Source organism: Martes martes (genome assembly GCF_963455335.1).
Source record: "Martes martes genome assembly, chromosome: 17".
In the NCBI taxonomy this organism is placed as follows: Eukaryota; Metazoa; Chordata; class Mammalia; order Carnivora; family Mustelidae; genus Martes; species Martes martes.
In genome coordinates this window covers 44,353,536-44,374,615 of record NC_137905.1, presented here as the reverse complement: position 1 = coordinate 44,374,615, position 21,080 = coordinate 44,353,536, and the positions used below count along the sequence as shown (strand labels likewise).

At 44.1% G+C, this 21,080-nt stretch overlaps 1 protein-coding gene across 1 annotated transcript; it reads left to right on the top strand.

Moving 5' to 3' along the window:
• Positions 1–6,857: 6,857 nt before the first annotated feature.
• Positions 6,858–20,315, top strand: LOC308358955 (uncharacterized protein; the record flags this gene model as incomplete). The annotated part of the gene is given in 12 exon segments (XM_080829518.1): positions 6,858–6,914; positions 9,155–9,322; positions 9,922–12,782; positions 13,467–13,726; positions 14,081–17,595; positions 17,597–17,683; positions 17,685–17,719; positions 17,721–17,763; positions 17,765–17,815; positions 18,038–18,307; positions 18,310–18,421; positions 18,424–20,315. Coding segments are annotated over 10 exon segments (9,093 nt in total). The 5' UTR covers positions 6,858–6,914; positions 9,155–9,322; positions 9,922–9,954.
• Positions 20,316–21,080: the final 765 nt, after the last annotated feature.

Here is a 21,080-nt window from a genome sequence, read left to right as displayed (position 1 = left end):
AATCCTTGGAATTGTTCAGCTAGGGATAGGAGTTCCCAAGGCAGTACCATGAGCACTCTGGGGCCAGCATAGAAGCTGTTTGTCCAGGTCCTCAACCAGATAAATGTAGAAACTCAGAACAAGCATTTAGGAACTTTTATAGTAATCTGACAGAATATCTTATGTCTGCTGAACTTAATGAAAAATCTGGAGTTAAAAAAAATTCTTCCCTGGACGCCTGGGTGGCTCAATCAGTTGGGTGTCTGCCTTCAGCTCAGGTCATGATCCCACATCAAACCCCACTTCAGGCTCCCTGCTCAGTGGGGAGCCTGCTTCTCCCTCTCCCTCTGCCTGTCACTACTCTCTGCTTGGGCTGTCTGTCTCTCTGTCAAATAAATAAAATCTCATTATGATTTTGATTTCATTACCCTAATGACTAATGATGTTGAGCATCTTCTCATGTAGGTATTGGGCATTTGTATATCTTCTCTGGAGAAATGTTTTTTTCAAATTGTTAGCTGATTTTTAAAAAAAATATTTTATTTATTTATTTGACAGACAGAGATCACAAGTAGGCAGAGAGGCAGGCAGAGAGAGAGAAAGGGAAGCAGGCTCCCTGCTGAGCAGAGAACCCAATGCAGGGCTTGATCCCAGGACCCCGGGATCATGACCTGAGCCGAAGGCAGAGGCTTTAACCCACTGAGCCACCCAGGCGCCCCATTGTTAGCCTATTTTTAACTGGGATTATTTGTCTTTTTATTGTTCAGTTGTAACTGTTCTTGACATACTCTAGATTCTATACCCTTATCAACTAGGTGATTTGCAAATATTTTCTCCCATTTTTAGGTTGTCTTTTAACTTTTTTTTTATTATAAGGAAAATATATAACAAAACAGCTGGAAGGTAGGGGTGGGTGGAAGATCTGGAAAAACTTAATCACCAAACAAGCTGCCTAAACATGGCTTCCTGCTGCGGAGGAGAGATTTGGCCCTTATCTTTCCCATGATTCCTGATTCAAAGAGACCTGCTCTTAGCAGGGCTGGGCCTACAGAGTCCAATTTTCCAAATTGTTCTCTTCCTGGGAATTTGGGAAAGGTGTACTTCCAGGCTTTCAAGATACAAAAGACAGTATGGAGAAGGAAGGGATGTTACAGCCCTTTGGTCCAGTGTCATTCCCTAGGCCCATCTCTCAGTATTTGTTTATTCCAAAGAGATGAACCCTATGGAATTGGGGCAAATGAGGCAGCAGTACACTGAGCAATGAGGCTGTGTTGGTGAGGAAATGAGCAACATCACACTTGGTATAGAAGCTGGCCAGGGCATAGGAGAGATACTGAGGAATTTGTGGGAAGAGGTAAATTGGAGGCTGCAGACCATCTGTTCCCAGCACGTCAGTAGCTGAGCCTTTCCTTGGTCAGGGGTCTCAAAGGGTGATGTTTTCACTGAATATAAGAAGGTAAACATAGCCTGCTGGCTTCAGAAAGCTGACTTGAGGTGTGGCACTCGTTTCTACACCTGTGGTATCCAGGGAGCAGCTATCTGTCTTTTTACTTTTTTGATGGTGTCCTTTGATGTACACATTTTTTGATGAAGTCGAATTTTTTTTCTTTAAGATTTTATTTATTTATTTGACAGAGAGAGAGAGAGAGAGAGAGAGATCACAAGTAGGCAGAGAGGCAGCAGAGAGAGAGAAGGAAGCAGGCTCCCCACCGAGCAGAGAGCCTGATGTGGGGCTCGATCCCAGGACCCTGAGATCATGACCTGAGCTGAAGGCAGAGGCTTAACCCACTGAGCCACCCAGGTGCCCTGATGAAGTCGAGTTTATCTTTATTTTTTCTTTGGGTTGTTTGTGGTTTAAAGGTCATCTCTGTGAAACCATTGTTTACTCCAAGGTCAGAGTTATACCTGTATTTTCTTCTAAAAGGTTTTAGAGTTTTAGCTCTTAACCTTTAGGTACTCGGGGGTTAATTTTTGTATATGGTGTGAGATAGGGACCCAAATTCATTAGTTTGCATGTGGATATTCAGTTGTGTCAGCACCATTTGTTGAAAATATATATTATTTTCTAAGTAATTCTATTTCTTTGTTTTCCCATTTTTATTCTGTATTCTTTACTAAGGTTTTTCTTCACTTGCATTTCTTCTTGTTATTATATTTGTGATAGTTGATTTTTTTTCCATTTTTGCCTATTCACCTTTGATCTTATTCTGCTGTTCTACTCTCTCTTTTCTGAGTTTTTGCATTTTGTTTTGTGGCCTTCCATCTTAGAGGCAATTCATTTTTTCCCATTCATGACAGAATACTTAGTTTTATTTTTTTTAAGATTATTTATTTATTTATTTGACAGAGAGAGAAATCACAAGTACGCAGAAGTAGGCAGAGAGGCAGGCAGATAGAGAGGGAGAAGCAGGCTCCCTGCTGAGCAGAGAGCCCGATGTGGGGCTCGATCCCAGGACCCTGGGATCATGACCTGAGCCAAAGGCAGAGGCTTAACCCACTGAGCCACCCAGGCGCCCCACTTAGTTATAATTTTTATCTAATCCATTGTAGCAGTTTTCTACTGAATGCTGTTCATATATTCATTTTTTTTAAATTTATTTGACAGGCAGAGATCACAAGTAGGGAGAGAGGCAGGCAGAGAGAGGGGGGAGCAGGCTCCCTGCTGAGCAGAGAGCCCGATGCGGGGCTCGATTCTATGACCCTGAGATCATGACCTGAGCTGAAGGCAGAGGCTTTAACCCACTGAGCCACCCAGGTGCCCCATATATTCATTTTTTAAACTCTTTTCCTTCGTAGTTTTTTTCGGATTAATGTAGTACTGTTTCCTTTTTTTTTTTTTTTTTTTTTCACATCATTGTCTGAGTTAGAACATTAGTAGCTCTGCTTTCTCTACTTTTGCCTCCCAGCTTCTTCCAGTTTGTAGTTACAAGTAGGAGTATAGATTCTCACCTAGTGGTGGGTCTCTCACCTTTAGGAAGTTTAATTTTCTTTAAAGATTTGCCTCTGTTTGTCCCTCTTTCTGCTCATAATTCTCTCCATAGTTTCTTATTTCCAATTCTTTTGTCATAATTGCCATTGATTTCAGCTGCTTTTCTCAGCCCTTACATGTAATTTGTTATCTAGATTATACTTGTCTCCTGGTTCTTCTGAAGTTGTGTTTGCAAAGATCTTTTGGTTCTCCTTATTGTTTTTAGATGATTTTCAGAACAGAAAACCATGGTAATAATGACACTTTAATGTTTCTGTGTTTTTACATTTCAGATTTGTCCCCTATTAACAGCATGCAACTATATTTTATTCATTTAAAATATCTAACTGAAAATTTGTCTTCTGATGGGTTTAGTCTGTATTTATTACTATCATGACATATTTAGACTTGTTTCTATCACTCTATTTCTATTTATCATACCTCTCTTTTTCTTGTTATGTTTCATCTTTTATTTCTTTTTTTTTTAAGATTTTAAAAATTCATTTATTTGACAGACAGAAATCACAAGTAGGCAAAGAGGCAGGCAGAGAGAGAGGAGGGTAAGCACTCCCTGCTGAGCAGAGAGCCCAATGTGGGGCTTGATCCCAGGACCCTGAGATCATGACCTGAGCCGAAGGCAGAGGCTTAACCCACTGAGCCACCCAGGTGCCCCTTATATTTCTTTCATTGGATCAATGTGTATTTCCTTTATTCTTATCCCTTTCTTCAACTGGTTAAATCATACATTCTATTTGTTTCTTCTTGGTAGTTTCCTTAGTATTATTTTCAATTTTAAAATCTAATTGGCTTTATTAAGCAATTCATGTATCAAGCCTCACCCTTCTAGCAAGTAGAGGGATGCTTTCTTCCTTAGCATTTTTTCTTCTAAGTAAGCTCTACCACCAATGTGGGGCTTGAACTCTCAACCTTGAGATCAAGAGCATCATGCTCTAATGACTGAGCCAGCCAGGTTCCCTTATTCCTTAGCATTTTTTTGAGAGAGAGAAAGAGGGAGAGAGTGCAAGCAAGAAGGGACAGAGGGAGAAGGAGAGAAAGAATCTCAAGAAGAAGCTTCCATGCTCAGTGCAGAGCCCAAAGTCCAACACGGGGCTTAATTTCACAACCCAGAGATCATGACCTGAGCCAAAAATCAAGAGTCCAACACTTAACTGGCTGAGCCACCCAAGTGCCCCTAGCATTTTTTTTTTAAAGAGAGAGTGAGTGTGTGTATGCACACAAGCAAGTGGGGGAGGGGCAAAGGGAGAGGGAGAGAATCCCAAACAAACTCCACACCCAGTGCGGGAGCCTAAGGTGGGGCTCGATCTCATGTCCCTGAGATCATGACCTGAGCCAAAATGAAGTCAGGCACTTAACTTACTGCAAAGTCAGGCACTTAACTGACTAAAGCCATTCTTAGAATTTTTAATATATAGATATAACATGATATTAAATGTGACTTTCAGAATGCTGGGAATTTCATTAGAAAACAACAAATGTCAGAATAACTATGCAGGGGCACCTGCATGGCTTAGTGGGTTGAGCCTCTGACTTCGGCTCAGGTCGTGATCTCAGGGTCCTGGGATCGAGCCCCGAGTTGGGCTCTCTGCTCGGCGGGGGGCCTGCTTTCTACGCTCTCTCTGTGCCTGCCTCTCTGCCTACTTGTGATCTCTCTCTGTCTGTCAAGTAAATAAATAAAATCTTAAAAAAAAAAAGAACAACTATGCAGAGCATGCTAAGAATGTGAAGGAGTTTTTTGTGACCCTTAGCTCATTACCCTCTCAGGTCTAGATTATATATAATGATTTCTTTAGAGAGAATTGTTGGTATGCTCTGTGGTGTTTCTCTTTCCCTCTTGCTTCTTTTCCTTGTCAATCCAAGTAAGGTATATATCAGAGAATCATTTGGAGAACTTGATGGGTATCTCCTGGAATTTGGAGGTATGTAGGTTCCTGACTCATGCTTGGAAAAATGTTTATAAATTTTTTAAAAAAGATTTTATTTATTTATTTGTCAGAGAGAGCGAGAGAGCGAGCACAGGCAGACAGAGTGGCAGGCAGAGGCAGAGGCAGAGGGAGAAGCAGGCTCCCTGCCGAGCAAGGAGCCCGATGTGGGACTCGATCCCAGGACGCTGGGATCATGACCTGAGCCGAAGGCAGCCGCTCAACCAACTGAGCCACCCAGGCACCCTGGAAAAAAGTCTAAATGTATGTAAGCTTTCAGAAAGCTGGTCATGAGCCAGCTCTGACCATGGACGTATGTTTCCAAGGTAATGGAGAGGTCTCAGTTCCAGCTCCCTAGCTCCTATTAGCCCAAGTCCTATCTCCTCTCTTTGTCAGGGCAAACTACTCTAGTTCCTAGTCATTACCATCACTTTGGGGTTCTGATAACTACACCTCCTCAGAACTGCCACAGAGGGCAGTTCCCCCAACCCCACCTGGAATTCAGCCTCTTTGTTATCTTATCCAGAATTTCTAGGAGTTGGTAAGTGGGAGAATTTCAGGTTATTTTAGTCTGGCATCTTACCAGAACTAGACATCTATTTTTTTTAAAAGATTTTATTTATTCGTTTGACAGACAGAGAACACAAGTAGGCAGAGAGGCAGGCAGAGAGAGAGGAAGGGAAGCAGGCTCCCCGCTGAGCAGAGAGCCCGATGCAGGGCTCAATCCCAGGACCCTGAGATCATGACCTGAGCTGAAGGCAGAGGCCTTAACCCACTGAGCTACCCAGGCGCCCCTAGACATCTATTTTAACTTGTTCAGTATCTTCCTTCCATATTAGATAGTAAACTCCAGGCAGGCAGGTAATCATTCTTGTTCACTGCTTTATTTCCAGCTCTCAGCACAGAGGCCTGGCATATAATGAATATTGAGTAAATATTTGTTGAACGTGTGAGTGACTCACATACATGAAGGCTTCAATAGGAAAGGGGGATAGATATAATTAAGTCCAAAAATTATGTTTGCAAAAACATGCATCCCAATGAAGAGAGTTAAGGAAGGGCTGCAAAGCCAGGCTTCTGTATTTGTTTGGCTAGATGAAACTGACTCACCTAAGCTCACCTTACAGCTTTCTTTTGTCACATTTTTTCCTGTTTCTAGACTTCCTAAAACTCCCAATAATCAAATTTATTTAGGTATAATTTATATGTAATAAAGTGTGCCCATTTAAAATGTGTGTTTTGATGAGTTGTGACAAATTTATGTACCCACATAACCACTAACATAGCCACTACCATAGCCAAGATATCGAACATTCCCATCACTACTATAAGAACGTCCCTTTTGGGATGCCTGGGTGGCTCAGTCGGTTAAGCGTCTGCCTTCAGTTCAGGTCATGATTGTGGGGTCCTGGGATCAAGCCCCGTATTGGGCTCCCTGCTCAGCAGGGAGTCTGCTTATCCCTCTCCCTTTGCCCCTCTTCCCCTCTTGTGCTCACTCTCTGCTTTCTCTCTTTCCCCTCCCTCCAATAAATTAAAAAATCTTAAAAAAAAAAAAAAAGAAGTTCCCTTCTACCCCTCCTCAGGAATCTCCCAGTCTCTCAGCCCCAGGTAACAAATGATTTGCTCTGTCCCTATGGCTTAGGTGATTGTTTTCTAGAATTTCATAAAGTTGGAATCATATAGTATGTGCTCTTTTGTATCTGGCTTCTCACCATAATGTTTTTGAGATTCAACCATGTTGTTGCCAGGGTCAGTAGTTCATTGTCACTCTGATCTTTCTGAAATAAGAGAGTTTCTTGTGTTTCTAATACTCTCTCTTTCCCTGTGGCTCTTCCGTCTCTCAGTTCCCTTGATTTCCTGTCTAACATCAGATGTTGTGATTAAGTCATTTTTACCTTCCACAGGTTCTATAATCCATGATGCCTATAAAGAACTGGAACATTACAAAGATGTCACCTTCCCCCAGACTTATTCCTCAATGGAAGGACTTGAAACTTCTCATAAATAATACCCTGAAGGATATAAAGGTGATGTGTATGAGAGATATGCACATAGTGGGCTGGTACTAAATATCCCTGCTGTGGCAGCCTGTGGCACGGGCAATATGTAAGCAACTTTGGAAGAGGTCTCCCATACTCCTAAACAACTCCTCCTTCTAGATTCAGATGATAACAATTATAATTAAAAGATATTCTTCTGCCAAAAAAAAAAAAAAAGAAACCAACAAAACCCCCAAAACAGAAAAGGGACTCACATGGATTAAACAAGCAGGAGGTACCTTTATCTTACATGTTGTCAAGGACCCATGTTCTTTTTCTTTGTTTACACACCATCCTTAATATTTTAGCTTATCATCTTAAGGTTATAAGATAGTTTCTGCACTTCCAGGTATCAGCTTTAAATTGCAAATAGGTAGAAGAGATGAAAAGGCCAGAAAGTACAGACCTGTGCCAGCCTTGGAGTACCATAGTGCCACTCTATACTGCCAGTATTTCTGAGTCCATGATCACCCTAAACAAGATCTGAGTTTTATTGGAATGGAAGGAGGGGGATGAGGAAGGAGGGCGATTGATAGAGTAGGCAGTAGTTTCTTCCAGGCACAGATATATTGCTTGGGTTTAAGAGTCTTAGTCTTTTAGAGTCTTACTGAGAAAAGCATTGATACTGTTGAGAGTGAGCGAATTGTTTGTGCACAAAGTCAGGAAAGGAGAAGATGAATGGTGATTAATGGAATAAGGGATATGTAAATAAGTTTTCAGATTCAATGAAGAGGGATGGGAGATGAAGAGCTCAGATACTGGGTCCTTTCTCTCAACTTTGCTGCTGTCACCGAACCAGCAATGACAGTGGAAGCTCTCCAGTTCTCTGTATTCTGTATTCTCTCAGAATATACAAAGATCTGAATATGAGAAGTATAAGGAGAAGAGAGATTCAAAGTTGCAGATAATAGCCTTAGTATAGTCTCAAATCCTTTGTGGATGCAGAGAAACTCAGACAGTTAGAGTCATGGAATATTGTTCAAGAGGCAGTGTAGCACAAGCATCTGCTGAGAAGAGGGATCTCAAAAATAGATTTTATAAGCCTCAGTTTTGGCTGATTAGCATGAGGAAGTTCATGTATTTATATCCTAGATATATACTATGTCACTATAAGATAGTGTGTGTTGTGCATGTTCTACTGTGTATCATGTTAAAAGTCATATATCTCCCTTAATACAGCACACACACACACACACACACACACACACACACAGAATGTTAGAGCTGAAGCACAGTTAACTCCATTTTGTGAATAACGCACATTTTCCTTAGATGCACATAAGAATAGTGAAAGGTGCATGCCAAATTGTCTAGCTCTGAGGCCCACAGGGTGGGCATTCTACATCTGTAAAGTATGGATTTCCCAAAGGTAGTGTATCATGAAGTGTGATAGTGACGGGGGTGGTTCTTTGGGTATAGGCAGGAACTCTGAAGAGTTGTTCCAACTGTGACAGGTGGAGATAAACTCATACAGATTGTGTTCCTTTTTTTTTTTTTTTGAAGTACTTATTTGTTTTGTACAGACATTTGTTACTTGCCTGTTTCCCCCACTGGACTCTTATCTTCTAAAACCTAAGGCCATGTCTCTCTTGTTCAGCATCATATCCCCATGTCCCTATAGAATATACCAGCCTTTCTCAAATGTTCCTTATCTAAACCATGGAAAACAAAATGATTTGAGGGGTCATTTTCTTAGTTCTCTTAAGGATGGTATATAACTCGTAGCATTCTAGATGCATAAGGGAGAAATTAATGCCTTAGGTGAAATGGACATGAGGGCTTCCTTCTTATGGAAACTTGGCTGAGAAAGGCTAGGAGGTACTTTATTTTATTTTTTTAAAAAGATTTTATTTATTTGACAGAGGGGGAGAGAGAGAGATCACAAGTAGCAGAGAGGCAGGCAGAGCGGGAGGGGAAAGCAGGCTCCCCACTGAGCAGAGAGCCCAATGCGGGGCTCGATCCCAGGATCCTGAGTCCATGACCTGGGCCGAGGGCAGAGGCTTAACCCACTGAGCCACCCAGGTGCCCCTGTGAGGTACTTTAAATTAAGATGTGGGTGAGGGTGTGGGAGGAATGACTCCCCCAGATAGTACTTTCCAGGAGTAGGGTGAATAAATGTTGGTTAGCTAAAAAAGAACAGATGTCCACTAATCCTCTATAAATATTTATCAAATGAATGAGTGAATGGTTATTCAGGCCTTTTAGCTCAGCCCACTCTTCTCTCTCAGGCTGATGAAAAACCAAAGAATGATGTGATTGTATTGAGTGACTGGCCTGAGACTCTATACCAGGAGCCTCACCAACCCCAGAGCAAGCCTTTCATCTGCTTCTATGCCATTGATGTCAACTATTTTGTGTCCTTAAACTGGGTGGAACCACATTCAAAACAAATACAGGTAAAGCTCCCTCATTTTTTTCTTCCTCCTTAATTTACTTTACAAGCATCATACCTCTATTGCCCTCATATCAGAATGATGAAATTGATTCTGAGTTAGCTCATTTTAATACCCATCTCCATATCCCAATCTGACCTGGACGCAGCGATCCTTTTACTCCTCCAGTCATCAGGTCCAGAGAATTCATATTCCCCCAAAAGCAGACTGAAGGTCCTGTTTCTGTCACATATCCGAAACCCAGGACCAGGAAACTCCCCAAATCAAGCTGTTCAGTCTTTCCTTAGTCTTTAAGAAAATATTTATTTGGAAGAGAGAGTGAGAGAGAAAGAGAGCACACAAGCAGGGGCAGAGGCAGAGGGAGAGGGAAAAGCTGACTCCCCGCTGAGCAGGCAACCTGATGCGGGGCTTGATCCCAGAACCCTGGGCTCAGGACCCAAGCCAAAGGCAGACTTTTAACTGACTGAGCCACCCAGGTGCTCCCAGTCTTTCCTTAGTCTTACAGGAGGGAACGGGCATCTAAACATCCAACCCTTCCAACCACTCACTCTTGGGAGATAATCTGCCTCCATGTCAGGTTTTCATCTCTGATCCTCTTCTAGGCAGTACTTTGGGTACAGAAGAAAGATACGGAAATGGGAGGTATGATAGAGAAGATGAAGTTTCCTGTGATGGATCAAGTGCCACCCGTTGAAGCAATGGTCCACACAGGTTCCCACCACATGTTAATTGCTTACTGTGGTGACACGCGCCTGCGGCTGTTCGAAGATCACCAGCAAGCATTTATGTTTCTGGGCACAGTGCCCTCTCGCTTCTCCATCAGCTGCCTCTGCTATGACTCAGAAGCTGAGATACTGCTCTCTGGTACCTTGGGGGCCGTGGTTACCTGGCTTATCTTACCAAACAGCAGGAGCCTCCAGATGGCACAAACAGTGCTGCTGTCTGACCATGAGTTTGTACAGGGCTTTTCCCTGAATGGCCCCCAGGGCTCCCTCCTGGCTCTTTGTGAGGATAAGGTGAGGGTCTTCACTCACCAGGGTCAGGGCCAGCTGAAAGAGAGGAAAAAGTTCACTCCCACAGCCAGTGGCTCTTTCATCACCTGCTCCTTCACTTGTGTGTCTCAGGGCTATTTCTATGCTGGAAACAAGGATGGAGAGATCCATGCCTGGAGTCTAGACCAGGGTAACTTCCTCCACAGCTTCCAAGCCCATTCCTCATCAGTGATCTGTGTTTACAGCCGGCCAGAGACATACACCTTACTCACAGCAGGCCAAGAAGGCGTTGTAAAGGAATGGAATCTTGCCTTTGGGAACTTGCTGCGGCAGCTGAATATTGATGAGGATTTGCAGCAACTGCAGTTTATTGATGACACCACCTTTTTCTGCCAGACTACGCACACTTTCTCATTGCACCACTTGCCCTATTTTTATAGCCTCTTCAATGTCTGTGGCTCTGCTCCTGAGCAGGTGCAGCGGGTCTGCTGTGGCCATAACTGGACTCGGATCCTTTGTGCCACTCGGGATGGTTTGTTGCGCTTCTTGTCTCCAGTAACAGGAGATCTCCTGGTTATCACCTGGCCTCTCCTTGTCATGAACAGGGCTGTGGCTTGGGCCTATGACACAGACAAAGAAGAGCTCTTTGTGGCAACAGGTGGTTCAGAGGTGCTGGTGTTAGATGCAACGCGCTCTCCTTGTACAGCCAAGTATCTGGTATGTACTTCGGTAAACTATGGGGATAGAGTAAGGTGCCTGGCCTATGGGCAGTCCCATTTGGGTATGGGCCTAGCAGGACTGATGTTCTGTGGGCATGACAGTGGCATCGTGAGAATCCTTTCCCACTATAGTTGTGCCCGAACAGAAAAGACTGTTCATTCTGGGGCAGTTTTGGCACTGTCTACCTTGGAAGGTCGCCAGGAAATCTCCTTACTCTGTTCCTATGGCATGGATGATACTATACACCTGACAGAAGCTGTGCTTCAGAAGAACAAGGTAATCCTGCAGCCCATAAGCAAAATTCTCTGTGCTTGCCCCCTAACACACGTGATCCTCTTGCCAGATTCTGTGGGTGCCATCACTGAGAACCGTTGCTGGTGTCTCTGGCACTACCAAGATTTTCCCAAATCTTCAGAAGCAAAACAAAGGTCTGTGGGAGACAAAGGGACAAAATGCCTGCACCAGTGTGACATCACTTCATTTGATGTCTGCTCTTCCCTGAAACTTTTTGTCACAGGGGGCATTGATGGTTCAGTCCGGATCTGGGATTTCCACAGTAGACTCCTAACTGAGTTGGATTCAGCATTGCATTTTGGCCCACTCTGCTTTGCCAATAATCGGGGTGACCTGCTTTTGACCTTCAACCAGAGTCTTTATCTGGTATCCTGCTTAAAATTGCTTCCTCCTGCTCAGCTGATACACCTAGCTATCCTAAGTAATGTAGATGATATACAAGAAGTCCCTAAACCCTTCCTGCCTAGCTTCTTCTTTTCTTTTGAAAATGTATTTGTACCCAGATTTGTCTACCTTGGACAAGGGCTGAAGAAATTACAGGGGCTAGAGGTCCTTTTTAACAAACGGGTCATTGCCTTTGATAATACCGTGCCCCATGTTGTAGAGGAAGAGAGACATATGTCCGCTGTGATTCAAATGGGACCCAAATCACACTTTTTGGAGGACAAGGATGTTACTTTTGACCCCAAGCATAACCGTCCCCGACACATCGTTCCTGCTCAGTTACAGCTTGCTGGCTGGGATGGATTGAACCCCTACCATATATTACGTCGCTTCTTTGGTAAAGGGCGGCAATGGCCCTTTGCTCCTGATGGCTACATCCCCAACTCAGTTATCCGGGCCCACCTTTGGCCTGAAGGTACCCCAATCTTTTTACGCTATGATCTGTACCGAGATACAGACTGGGACATGACCAAACTCATCAGACACCAGACACTGTCACCTATGCCTCTACTAGAAGAGAACATCTCAATGAGAAGAGAGAGGGATAAATCCAAGAAACAGAAAGGAAATTTCTGTGATGTTCTAGTAAGCCTGAAAAAACAAAATTGGACAGAAAGAAAATTTGATGAAGGAATTATAAATAACTTAATTGAGACCATCCTCAGCCTCACAATTTACTGTTCTGTAGACCAATATAAGACATACATTAGTGTCCTGGCACAAATTTTTGCCACATATCAAGTATCTCCAAGATATTGCTCTGAGGCTTCCTGTCGCCTGATGGAAGATACAGTTCATCCCAATCCATACATCCGTGAGCTAGCCTGGGAGGGGCTGGAGAGGCTAGGTGTCCTAAGCCATCTCTTTGCTGTTCCACTGGCTATGGGATTGATGGACAGTGATGAAAGGGTGCGGGCTAAGGCCTTATATCTTCTAATAAGAGTCACAGGCATCCAAACTAAGACTATGCTGGTAAGCCTGCTGAAGAAACAAGATACTTTAGAAGAAATGCAGTAAGTTGGTAGTGGCTTTCACTCTTTTGTTTCTTCTAGTTCCTAACCTTTTTTTCTTACTCTCTTTTTATACAACTTATCCTCTTTCTTCACAATTCTCTTTCTATTCTTTTCCTCCCACTATGTTCTTTGTTTCTATTTGCTTTTTTCCCCCGGTGCTTACCCCTCTTCTTCTAACCATTGATTAGCCTGCCTGTCACTTCTTCACTTCCTTAAGATTCATCAAGACTCAAGTCCACAAATCTTCCAACCAAAAAAGAATCTTGGGGGCACCTGGGTGGCTCAGTGGGTTAAAACCTCTGCCTTCGGCTCAGGTCATGATCCCAGGGTCCTGGGATCAAGCCCCACATCAGGCTCTCTGCACGGCAGGGAGCTTGCTTCCCCCCACCCACTGCCTGCCTCTCTGCCTACTTGTGATTTCTGTCAAATAAACAAATAAAACAAAAAATCGTCTTGTATCTGGCAGCTCTATTCCTTGATATATTTAATTCTTTCTTCTTTACCCATCCTTTACTTCAGACTACTCTGCCCTAAATGGCTACTTTATCCCTGTCTCTTCAACTAGAATTTCTCCTTCTCCCCCTCCCTGTCTATCTCCCTTCTTCATTCCTCATCTTCCTCCTCCTTCAAATCTTGTTTTGTCACTGGCTTGGTGTCATCCTTTTTTCCTCTTGACTTTTATAGGCGGGAATTTATTGGAGAAACCTCTCTGGACCAGCTGCTGGGGATCCAAGCTAAAGATATCCAGTGCCTGCTTACTCAGGTGGATCAGCAGCTAAATGAAAACCTGACCTTGTCATATAGAGACCAACAACCTACTTTTTATTTAGACATAGCAATGGATGGTAAACCTGAGACCCTTGTCAAACAAATAGTCATACCTGAAGAGATCACCAAAGAAAAGAAAAGAAAGAAATATGTTCAAGCAAAGAGAAAAGAACTTAGTATGTATGGGGTAATATATGGGGTATATTTGGGTCGCACGTCAGGACACCAAAAGACAGGGTCAATAGGGCAGGGTATCTAAAATGACACTAGTGGGAACATAATTACATAGAGATATTGTTCCCGAAAACAACCTTTCTGGGAAAGAAACACATATATCACAACAAATACCAAGGTCTTACTTCCTTAGGATATGGAAGCAGGAATGAAATGGCAAGAATTTCTGTACCATAAAGCCTCAGTCCCCTTTGCCTTTATACTTCTTATGGGTGTTCATTGGACTAGATAATAAAAAGGATATCACTCAGAACCTCTGTTTTTTCTTACCTATTTTTCTCCCGATGTCTCTGCAGTTAAAAAGGACCTGAGAGTTTCCAGAAAGCCAAGACAGACAGAGTCTATACAATTTAGCTCTATGTTGCTGCCTTCAAAGGATGAAGGTGAACAAGGAGAGGCCAGGAAATCAGAGCAGGTTGACACCCAGGATGTTGCCTTAGAGCCTGAACTGCCATTAAGTACTTTCAGCCCAGCCAAATCTCAAAAGGATCCTGAATCAGAGGAGGCTGTGATGGAAACCACAGAAGGAAGAGGCCACATGGAGGTGACAGAAGTTATGAAGGCCATAGGTCAACATGGCATGAAAGATTATGGAGACGTGTTCCCTGAGGTGGAAAGACATGAAGGAGAAGGAGGAGGTCACATGGAGGTCACAGAGGTTATGGAGGCCATAGATCAACGTGGCATGAAAGATTATGGAGAGGTGTTCCCTGAGGTGGAAAGACACAAACGTGTGAGTAGGCTTTGGAAAAGGGCACTGGAAAAAAGCCGTGAAAAAGTAGCTGCAAAGTTGAAACAGGAGAAAGACTTGAAGGTCATTTCGAAGACAACTGCAGAAGAGCCCAAGGAAAAAGTCACGCAGGTTACTGAACAAGAAAAAGATACAAGGAAGAAACGTGGAAAGAGTGGCCGAGGTTTGGCTGGTACACCTGGACGCACGGGTAGATCAGATACCAGATCTTGGCGGGATGATATTTGCTATCTTGTCACCTCAAGGATAGCAAGTTCCCATCCAGGAATGTTAAGGGATCTGGGACAAGAATTGGTCGACTTGGCTCAGATGATGCTTGCTCCCCGAAAGCCCAGCTGGGAACTCTTCCAAGAGATCTGCCCCCTTCTAAAAGACTCATCAGAATTGGATGAACAAATAGGAGAAGAACCATCCATTATAACTGAAAAGGCAGATATAGATGTTGTTGAGGAAGAAGGGACAGAATTGAGAGGACAAAGGGACAAAAAAGGATTAACAAAGTACAAGGCAAAGAAGAAAAAGAAAGTTGCTTTCTTAGATAAACTAGTCTTAGAGAAAAGGAAATTTAAAAAAGAAGCAAGGAAACTAACCAGGCAAGAAGGGAAAACAGCCAAAGAAAAAAGGAAACTGAGTACACCAGAGAAGAAATTAATGCAGGGAAAGGAGAAACTGACCCATCAGGAAGAAAAAATAGCTTGGGAGGAAAAAACAGTAGCTTCCCCACAAAACCAATTAACCCAGGAAGAGCAGAAGTTACTCTTAGGAGAAAAGAAAGGGACTGGAAAAGGGGGAAAACTAAGGGAAAGAAAAAGAGTGACCTGGGAGACGAGGGAGGCAGGGGTAAGTGGGACTTGGAAAAGGGGTAAGTGGGATTTGGAGAAGATTATGATGGCCCACGAACAAGGCATGTGGCCCCAGGAAGAGCGATTGCCTATCTGGGGAGAGAGGAAATTGTCCCAGGAAGAGGAAGAGCTGGATGAGGAAGAGGAGGAGCTGGGTGAGGAAGAGGAGGAGCTGGGAGAGGAGGAGGAGGAGCTGGGTGAGAAAGAGGAGGAGGTGAGTGAAGAAGAGAAAGAGCTGGGTGAAAAACAGGAGCAGCTGGCAGAGGAAGAGGAGCAGCCAGGTGAAGAAGAGAAGGAACCGGGTATGGAAGAGGAGGAACTGGGCTGGGATGCAGAGGAACCAATACTGCACTTAAAGAAACAAGTTAAAGACAGGAAGAAGGAGTCCCACAAAGAGAAGAAACACATACAGGGTATGGAGAAACATGTTGAGGAAAGGTGTAAATTGGCCCAGAAAGAAGAACATTTGTCTAGTGAAGAGGAGGGCCTGTCTGTGGAAGAAGGAAAACAGGCATCAGAAAGGGGCAGCTTGGCAGAGCAAGAAATTAAAATGACTCCAGAAAAGAAGAAATGGTCAGAAAAGGAGAAAAAAGTGGCCTATAAAAAGAAACAAATCCAGGAAAAGAAAAAACAAGTTGGGAAACAGGAGAAAGAAGACCAGACTAAGAAAGAAGAGGAAGAAGCCAAGGACAGACGGTTAGCCCAGAAAAGAAAGAAACTGGGCCTAGAAGAAGAAGAAAATCTCATGGAAAAGGAGAGAAGGGCCCAGAAAGAGGAGGAAACAACCAAGAAAAAGAGGCAATGGGCCTGGGGAAAGAAGAGAGCAGAATTAGGAGAGGAGGAAAAAGCTGGAGAAATGCAGAAGTGGTCCCCGGAAGAAAAGAAACAGGCCTGGAAAGACAAGAAACAGGAGGAGAAAGAGGAGAGATTGGCTCAAAAAGTGAAGAAACAGACTGAAGGAAAAAACCAACAGGCCAGAGAAAAAATGAAACTGATCCCAGAAGAGGAAAAAAAGATAGAGGAAATTGAGACAGTATTCCCCGCCAAAGAGAAACAAGCTAAGAAAGAGGAAGAATGGGTTGGGAAAGATAAGAAATCCATTGATGAAAAAGAAAAGACCCTAGCCCTAGAAGAACAGAAGCAGGCCCAGGAGGAGAGAATATGGCGTCAGAAAGAGGAGAAAGAGAGCGATCAAAGAAAACAATCGGCCTGGGAAAAAGAGAAGTTGTCTGTAGAAGAGGAGGAACACACTAGTGAAAAGCAGAAAACATCCCAGGAAAAAGAGGAAAAGGCACTGAAGAAAAGACTGACCCAGAAAGACAGTAAACCGGCCAAAGAAGAGAGGCATGTTGCTAAGAAAGAAAAGGCAGTAGCCAGGAAGGGAATCGGCATAACTAAGAGAAAGAAAAAAACTGAGGAAGAGAGAGAAATTATGAAAGAAGAGGAACTGTCCCAGGAAGAGAGGGTACTGACCTATGACATTAGGACCAAGGAGATGGGTGTTGCAAAGAAAAAAAGGAAACGAACCAGAGAGGAGAGAACACAGGCAATGAGGAAACTGGATATGGAGAAAGGGATTCGTTCTGGAAAAAAAGAGGCTAGTTCCATGTTAAAAGATATAAGGAAGAGAGAGAGTTACCTGTTGAGGATCCTATCTAAAATAGTTAGAGAAAGCAGTATAGTACCCCTGGAAGAAACAGAAATATCCAAGGAAGAGAGATCTATGATGGGGAAGAGTGGAATGGATGGCCAGAAGTGGGAATTCTTTAAGGAACAGAGTGAAATAAGGAAACAAGAGAAGGAGCTGGATCAGGAAGAGAGAAAAGCAGATGATGACAGACTGGCCACCAAAGAGAAAACACTGACTGATGGAGAGAGCTTGGAGGAGAACCAAAGGTTTTTAGAGAAAGTCCAGGAAAAGATACTATTAGATAAAGCCCAGATAGAGAGTATATTAAAGGAAGTCCAGGAACAAAATCTATTAGGAAAAAAGCAGCTAAAGAAACTTTTAAGGAGAATTAAGAAGGATAAACCAGAAAAAACTCAACTGAAGTACTTATTAGAGAATATCAGAGATACTCTGTTTGAAGGCTTATCTGAGAGTTTGATTGAGGAAATAAAGGAAGGTCCAACGAAGAAGGGGAAAGAGGAGGAGAGCATCACTGAGGAAGGAAAAGAGGAAGAAATTTTGCCCAGGAGAGAGAAAGGGAAATATTTAAATTAGGAAGAAGAAAAAGAAGGCAAGCCTGAGTGAAGAAGAATTGGAGAACTTGGCTGAAGAGCCTAAGAAGAGAGATCCAACCCAAGAAGAGGAAAAAGGAAAAGAGGTTGACTCAAGAGAAGAAGGCTGAGTAAGAAGAAGAAGGAGAGCCCACATGAGGAGGAGAGAGGGACTGAGGAGGGAGGAGCGCCTGATTGAGGAGAAGAGACTGATGAGGGTGAGCTGGAGTGAGGGGAGAAGAAAGTCTAAGTGAGGAGGAGGGGAGAGCCTGAGTGAGGGGGAGGAAGAAAGTCTAAGTGAGGAGGAGGAGCCTGAGTGAGGGGGGAGGAAGAAAGCTTAGTGAGGAGGAGGAGGAAGCTTGACTGAGGGGGAGGAAGAAAGCTAAGTGAGGAGGAGGAGGAGAACCTGAGTGAGGAGGAGGAGGAGCCTGAGTGAGGAGGAGGAAGAGAGGCTGAGTGAGGAGGAGGAGAAGAGCCTGGAGGGGAGAGGGAGAGAAGAGCCTGAGGTGAGGAGGAGGGGAGGAGGGGAGGAGGAGGGAGAGCTGAGGGAGAGTGAGGAGGAGGAGGAGAGCCTGAGGGAGGAGGAAGAAGAGAGGCTTAGTGAGGAGGAGGAGAGGCTGAGGGAGGAGGAGGAGGAGAGCCTGGGGGAGGAGGAAGGAGAAGAGGAGGAAATGGAGAAGATAGAGAAAAGAGAGGAGGAGGAGGAGGAAAGGAGGAAAGGCAGAAGGATGTGGAGAGCAGACATATGGAGGTGATACGCTCAGAACAGAGAGTATTGAAAATGGAGCTCTCCAAGAAAGACGTGAGCTTACCAGAAGATAAGGCTCTGCTGAGAAAAGGGAGGGTACAATGAGAAGGGAAATGCCTTTTAAGAAAGAAAGACTGCTTGATGGAAAGAGAGATCCCACACTTATGGATAAGGTCATGTGGCCAACAGTTCTGAAGAGCCCTTTCAAAATACCCCTCCCAGTAGCCTTGGAAAAAAAGAGAATGCCCCTGAAAGTGTTGGGGGTTCATTTGGATTTGGAAGGACAGGAAAGTAAACATCTTGGAGCACACCCTATGACAAGTTCTTGGGGAAGACAAGAGGATGTGCTCTTGGAGAAAGCCAGGGGTATGGAAATAGGCTTAGAGATCCAGATCCCAGAAGGCCTCCACAAGCCAGAGTCCCGCTTACCTGATATTATCATGAAATCACAAAAACCAGAACGTTGGCCCAAAGGTGACAGGTGGAAGCGGTTCTTTAAGTACCAGGATACCCTAGTGAGGAAAACTGAAGGCCAGGCCCCAGGGCCAGCCCCAGCCCTATCCCTTACTTCTATAGCAGCTGAAAGGCCATGCTACTCAGAAGCGAGCTTCTCAGGTGAGGACTGGATTAACAATGCTTTAATAAGACTGGAAGCAGGGGAGAAGCTTTCCAGGGACAGTTTCCGTAGACTGCACCAGCTCCTCAGAGGCTTCACTTCAAAGGGATACTCAAAATGGATGCCTCTGTGCAATCTTAAAGCCATTGCTACACACCTCAGGCAGAACCTCGCAGTAAGTCACACAGACGTACCACAACAACATAAGGATGTTTTGAGTCCAGTGCACTTAAAAGTGATCCCTCCAATTAGAAGAAAAGAAAAACACAGCCAGCTAGAGCCATTCCCTATCATTGAACCAGTGTTCCCATCAGCTACCAAGAGGTCTCAAACCCCAGCAGCTCTCAATTGGCATCTCTTAGCGGAGTCCTATAGGAAGAAGCAGGCACAACAATTATCCTGTGCTGTTAAGGAGATACCGCACCTTTATCCAATCAGAAAGGATGTTCCCACAACTGTCTATCCCTCTGTCGATAAAAAATCCCTGGACTTGATACTCCAGAAGGAGTTCCAGATCTTGAGCAGTAAGGAAGAACTCCCCAAATTTCACAAGGCAAAGAGGGAATTTTTGTCCCTCAAGGCACTGCCCATAACTTCACCAGTGTTAGCATCAACCACCAAGAGGACTGGAGTCCCAAAGGCTATAAAGTGGCATCTTTTAGGAGAACCTTACAGGAGTGCACGGATACGGCAGCTATCCGATGCTCTCGAAGAGATGGACATGAAGCACTTTTACCCTGCTGCGAGAGAAATTTTCACAGGTGCCCATGCCTCTGTGGACAAACAAACCCTAGCATTGATGTTCCAGAAGGACATCAAGGCTTTAAAGAGAAAAGACAGGCCCCTCACAATGCCCAAGTTGAAGAAGGCACAGTCCATCTCTAAAAAAAAGGAAGAGGTGCCCCAATGGGAGACATTTGTGGCAGTGTATCATGTTTTGCGGATGTTGCAGCAACAATATGCAAAAGACAGCGTTGCTTGGATGGAACAGTTTTACCAACTCATGGATCTGTACCAATTTAGGTCCCCCCAAATCCAGAGGCTTCTACTAGAGTTGCTGCAGAGAGAGGAATTCCAACCCCAAGAAACCATGTTCAAAAAGTCCCTGAGAACTCAGGAGCTGGTACTTGGTGAACGGTTGTTCTGTGGCCTGTTTTGTGGTCATTCCCATGCCCCTGCAGGTCCTCTCAAGTTCCATAATGTTGTACCTCTGCCTGGGAAGAGCAGGGTGCACACTATCCAACCTGTGGGCATCGCTCAGTATGGATTCCTAGAACTTGCCTGGAAAAACCTACCACAAGTCAATTCTTACCTTGTTGAGGGGCGGCCCAACATTCCTACTCCTACTCTATGATTTGGCCTAACATTAGGACTTTGCCGTCTTGGTGGGAAATAAGCCTGGTCATGGATTTTGAGCCTCCGACAAGGACTTGGTCATGGATTTTAAGCCTCCTAGCTTAAGCTAGACAAGGACTTGTACTCATTCAGTTCCAGAAACCTGCTACCTTGTACTGAATAAAATGACATTTCTCGTTGGTAACAAACATTTTGGCTTAAATCTCTTCCTCCCCAACCCTAGAATCCCCATTGAAAGTAGATAGAGAAAACAGATAACCTCTGTCCTAACAGGGCCAATTGTTTTTCCTTTTTTAAAAAAGATTTTATTTGTCAGATTTTATTTGTGAGAGAGCACACAAGCAGGGGAAGCGGCAGGCAGAGCAGGCAGAGCTGACAGAGGGAGAAGCAGGCTCCCCGCTGAGCAAGGAGCCCCATGCGGGGCTCAATTCCTGGGCCCTGGGATCATGACCTGAGCCAAAGGCAGCCATTTAACTGACTGAGACACCCAGGCTTCCCCCAATTGTTTTTTCAGTCAGTGGGGTACATCATTTGGATGGTAGGGGCCAGCATTTGATCAACTTTTGATAGAAAAGTCTGTCCTTGAGCTCTTTTTCTTAATAGTTCCTTCCTCAAAGGTTCCTAGGGGGGAGAGTGGTGCAGTTGGGCTTTTATTTATTTAGCATTAATCTGAGAGGAAGCAGAGAAGACCTGTAATTTTGCCCCTTCACAAACTTTGGTCTGAAGTTCCTGGATGTCTCTAAACCTTAGTGTTCTCATCTAC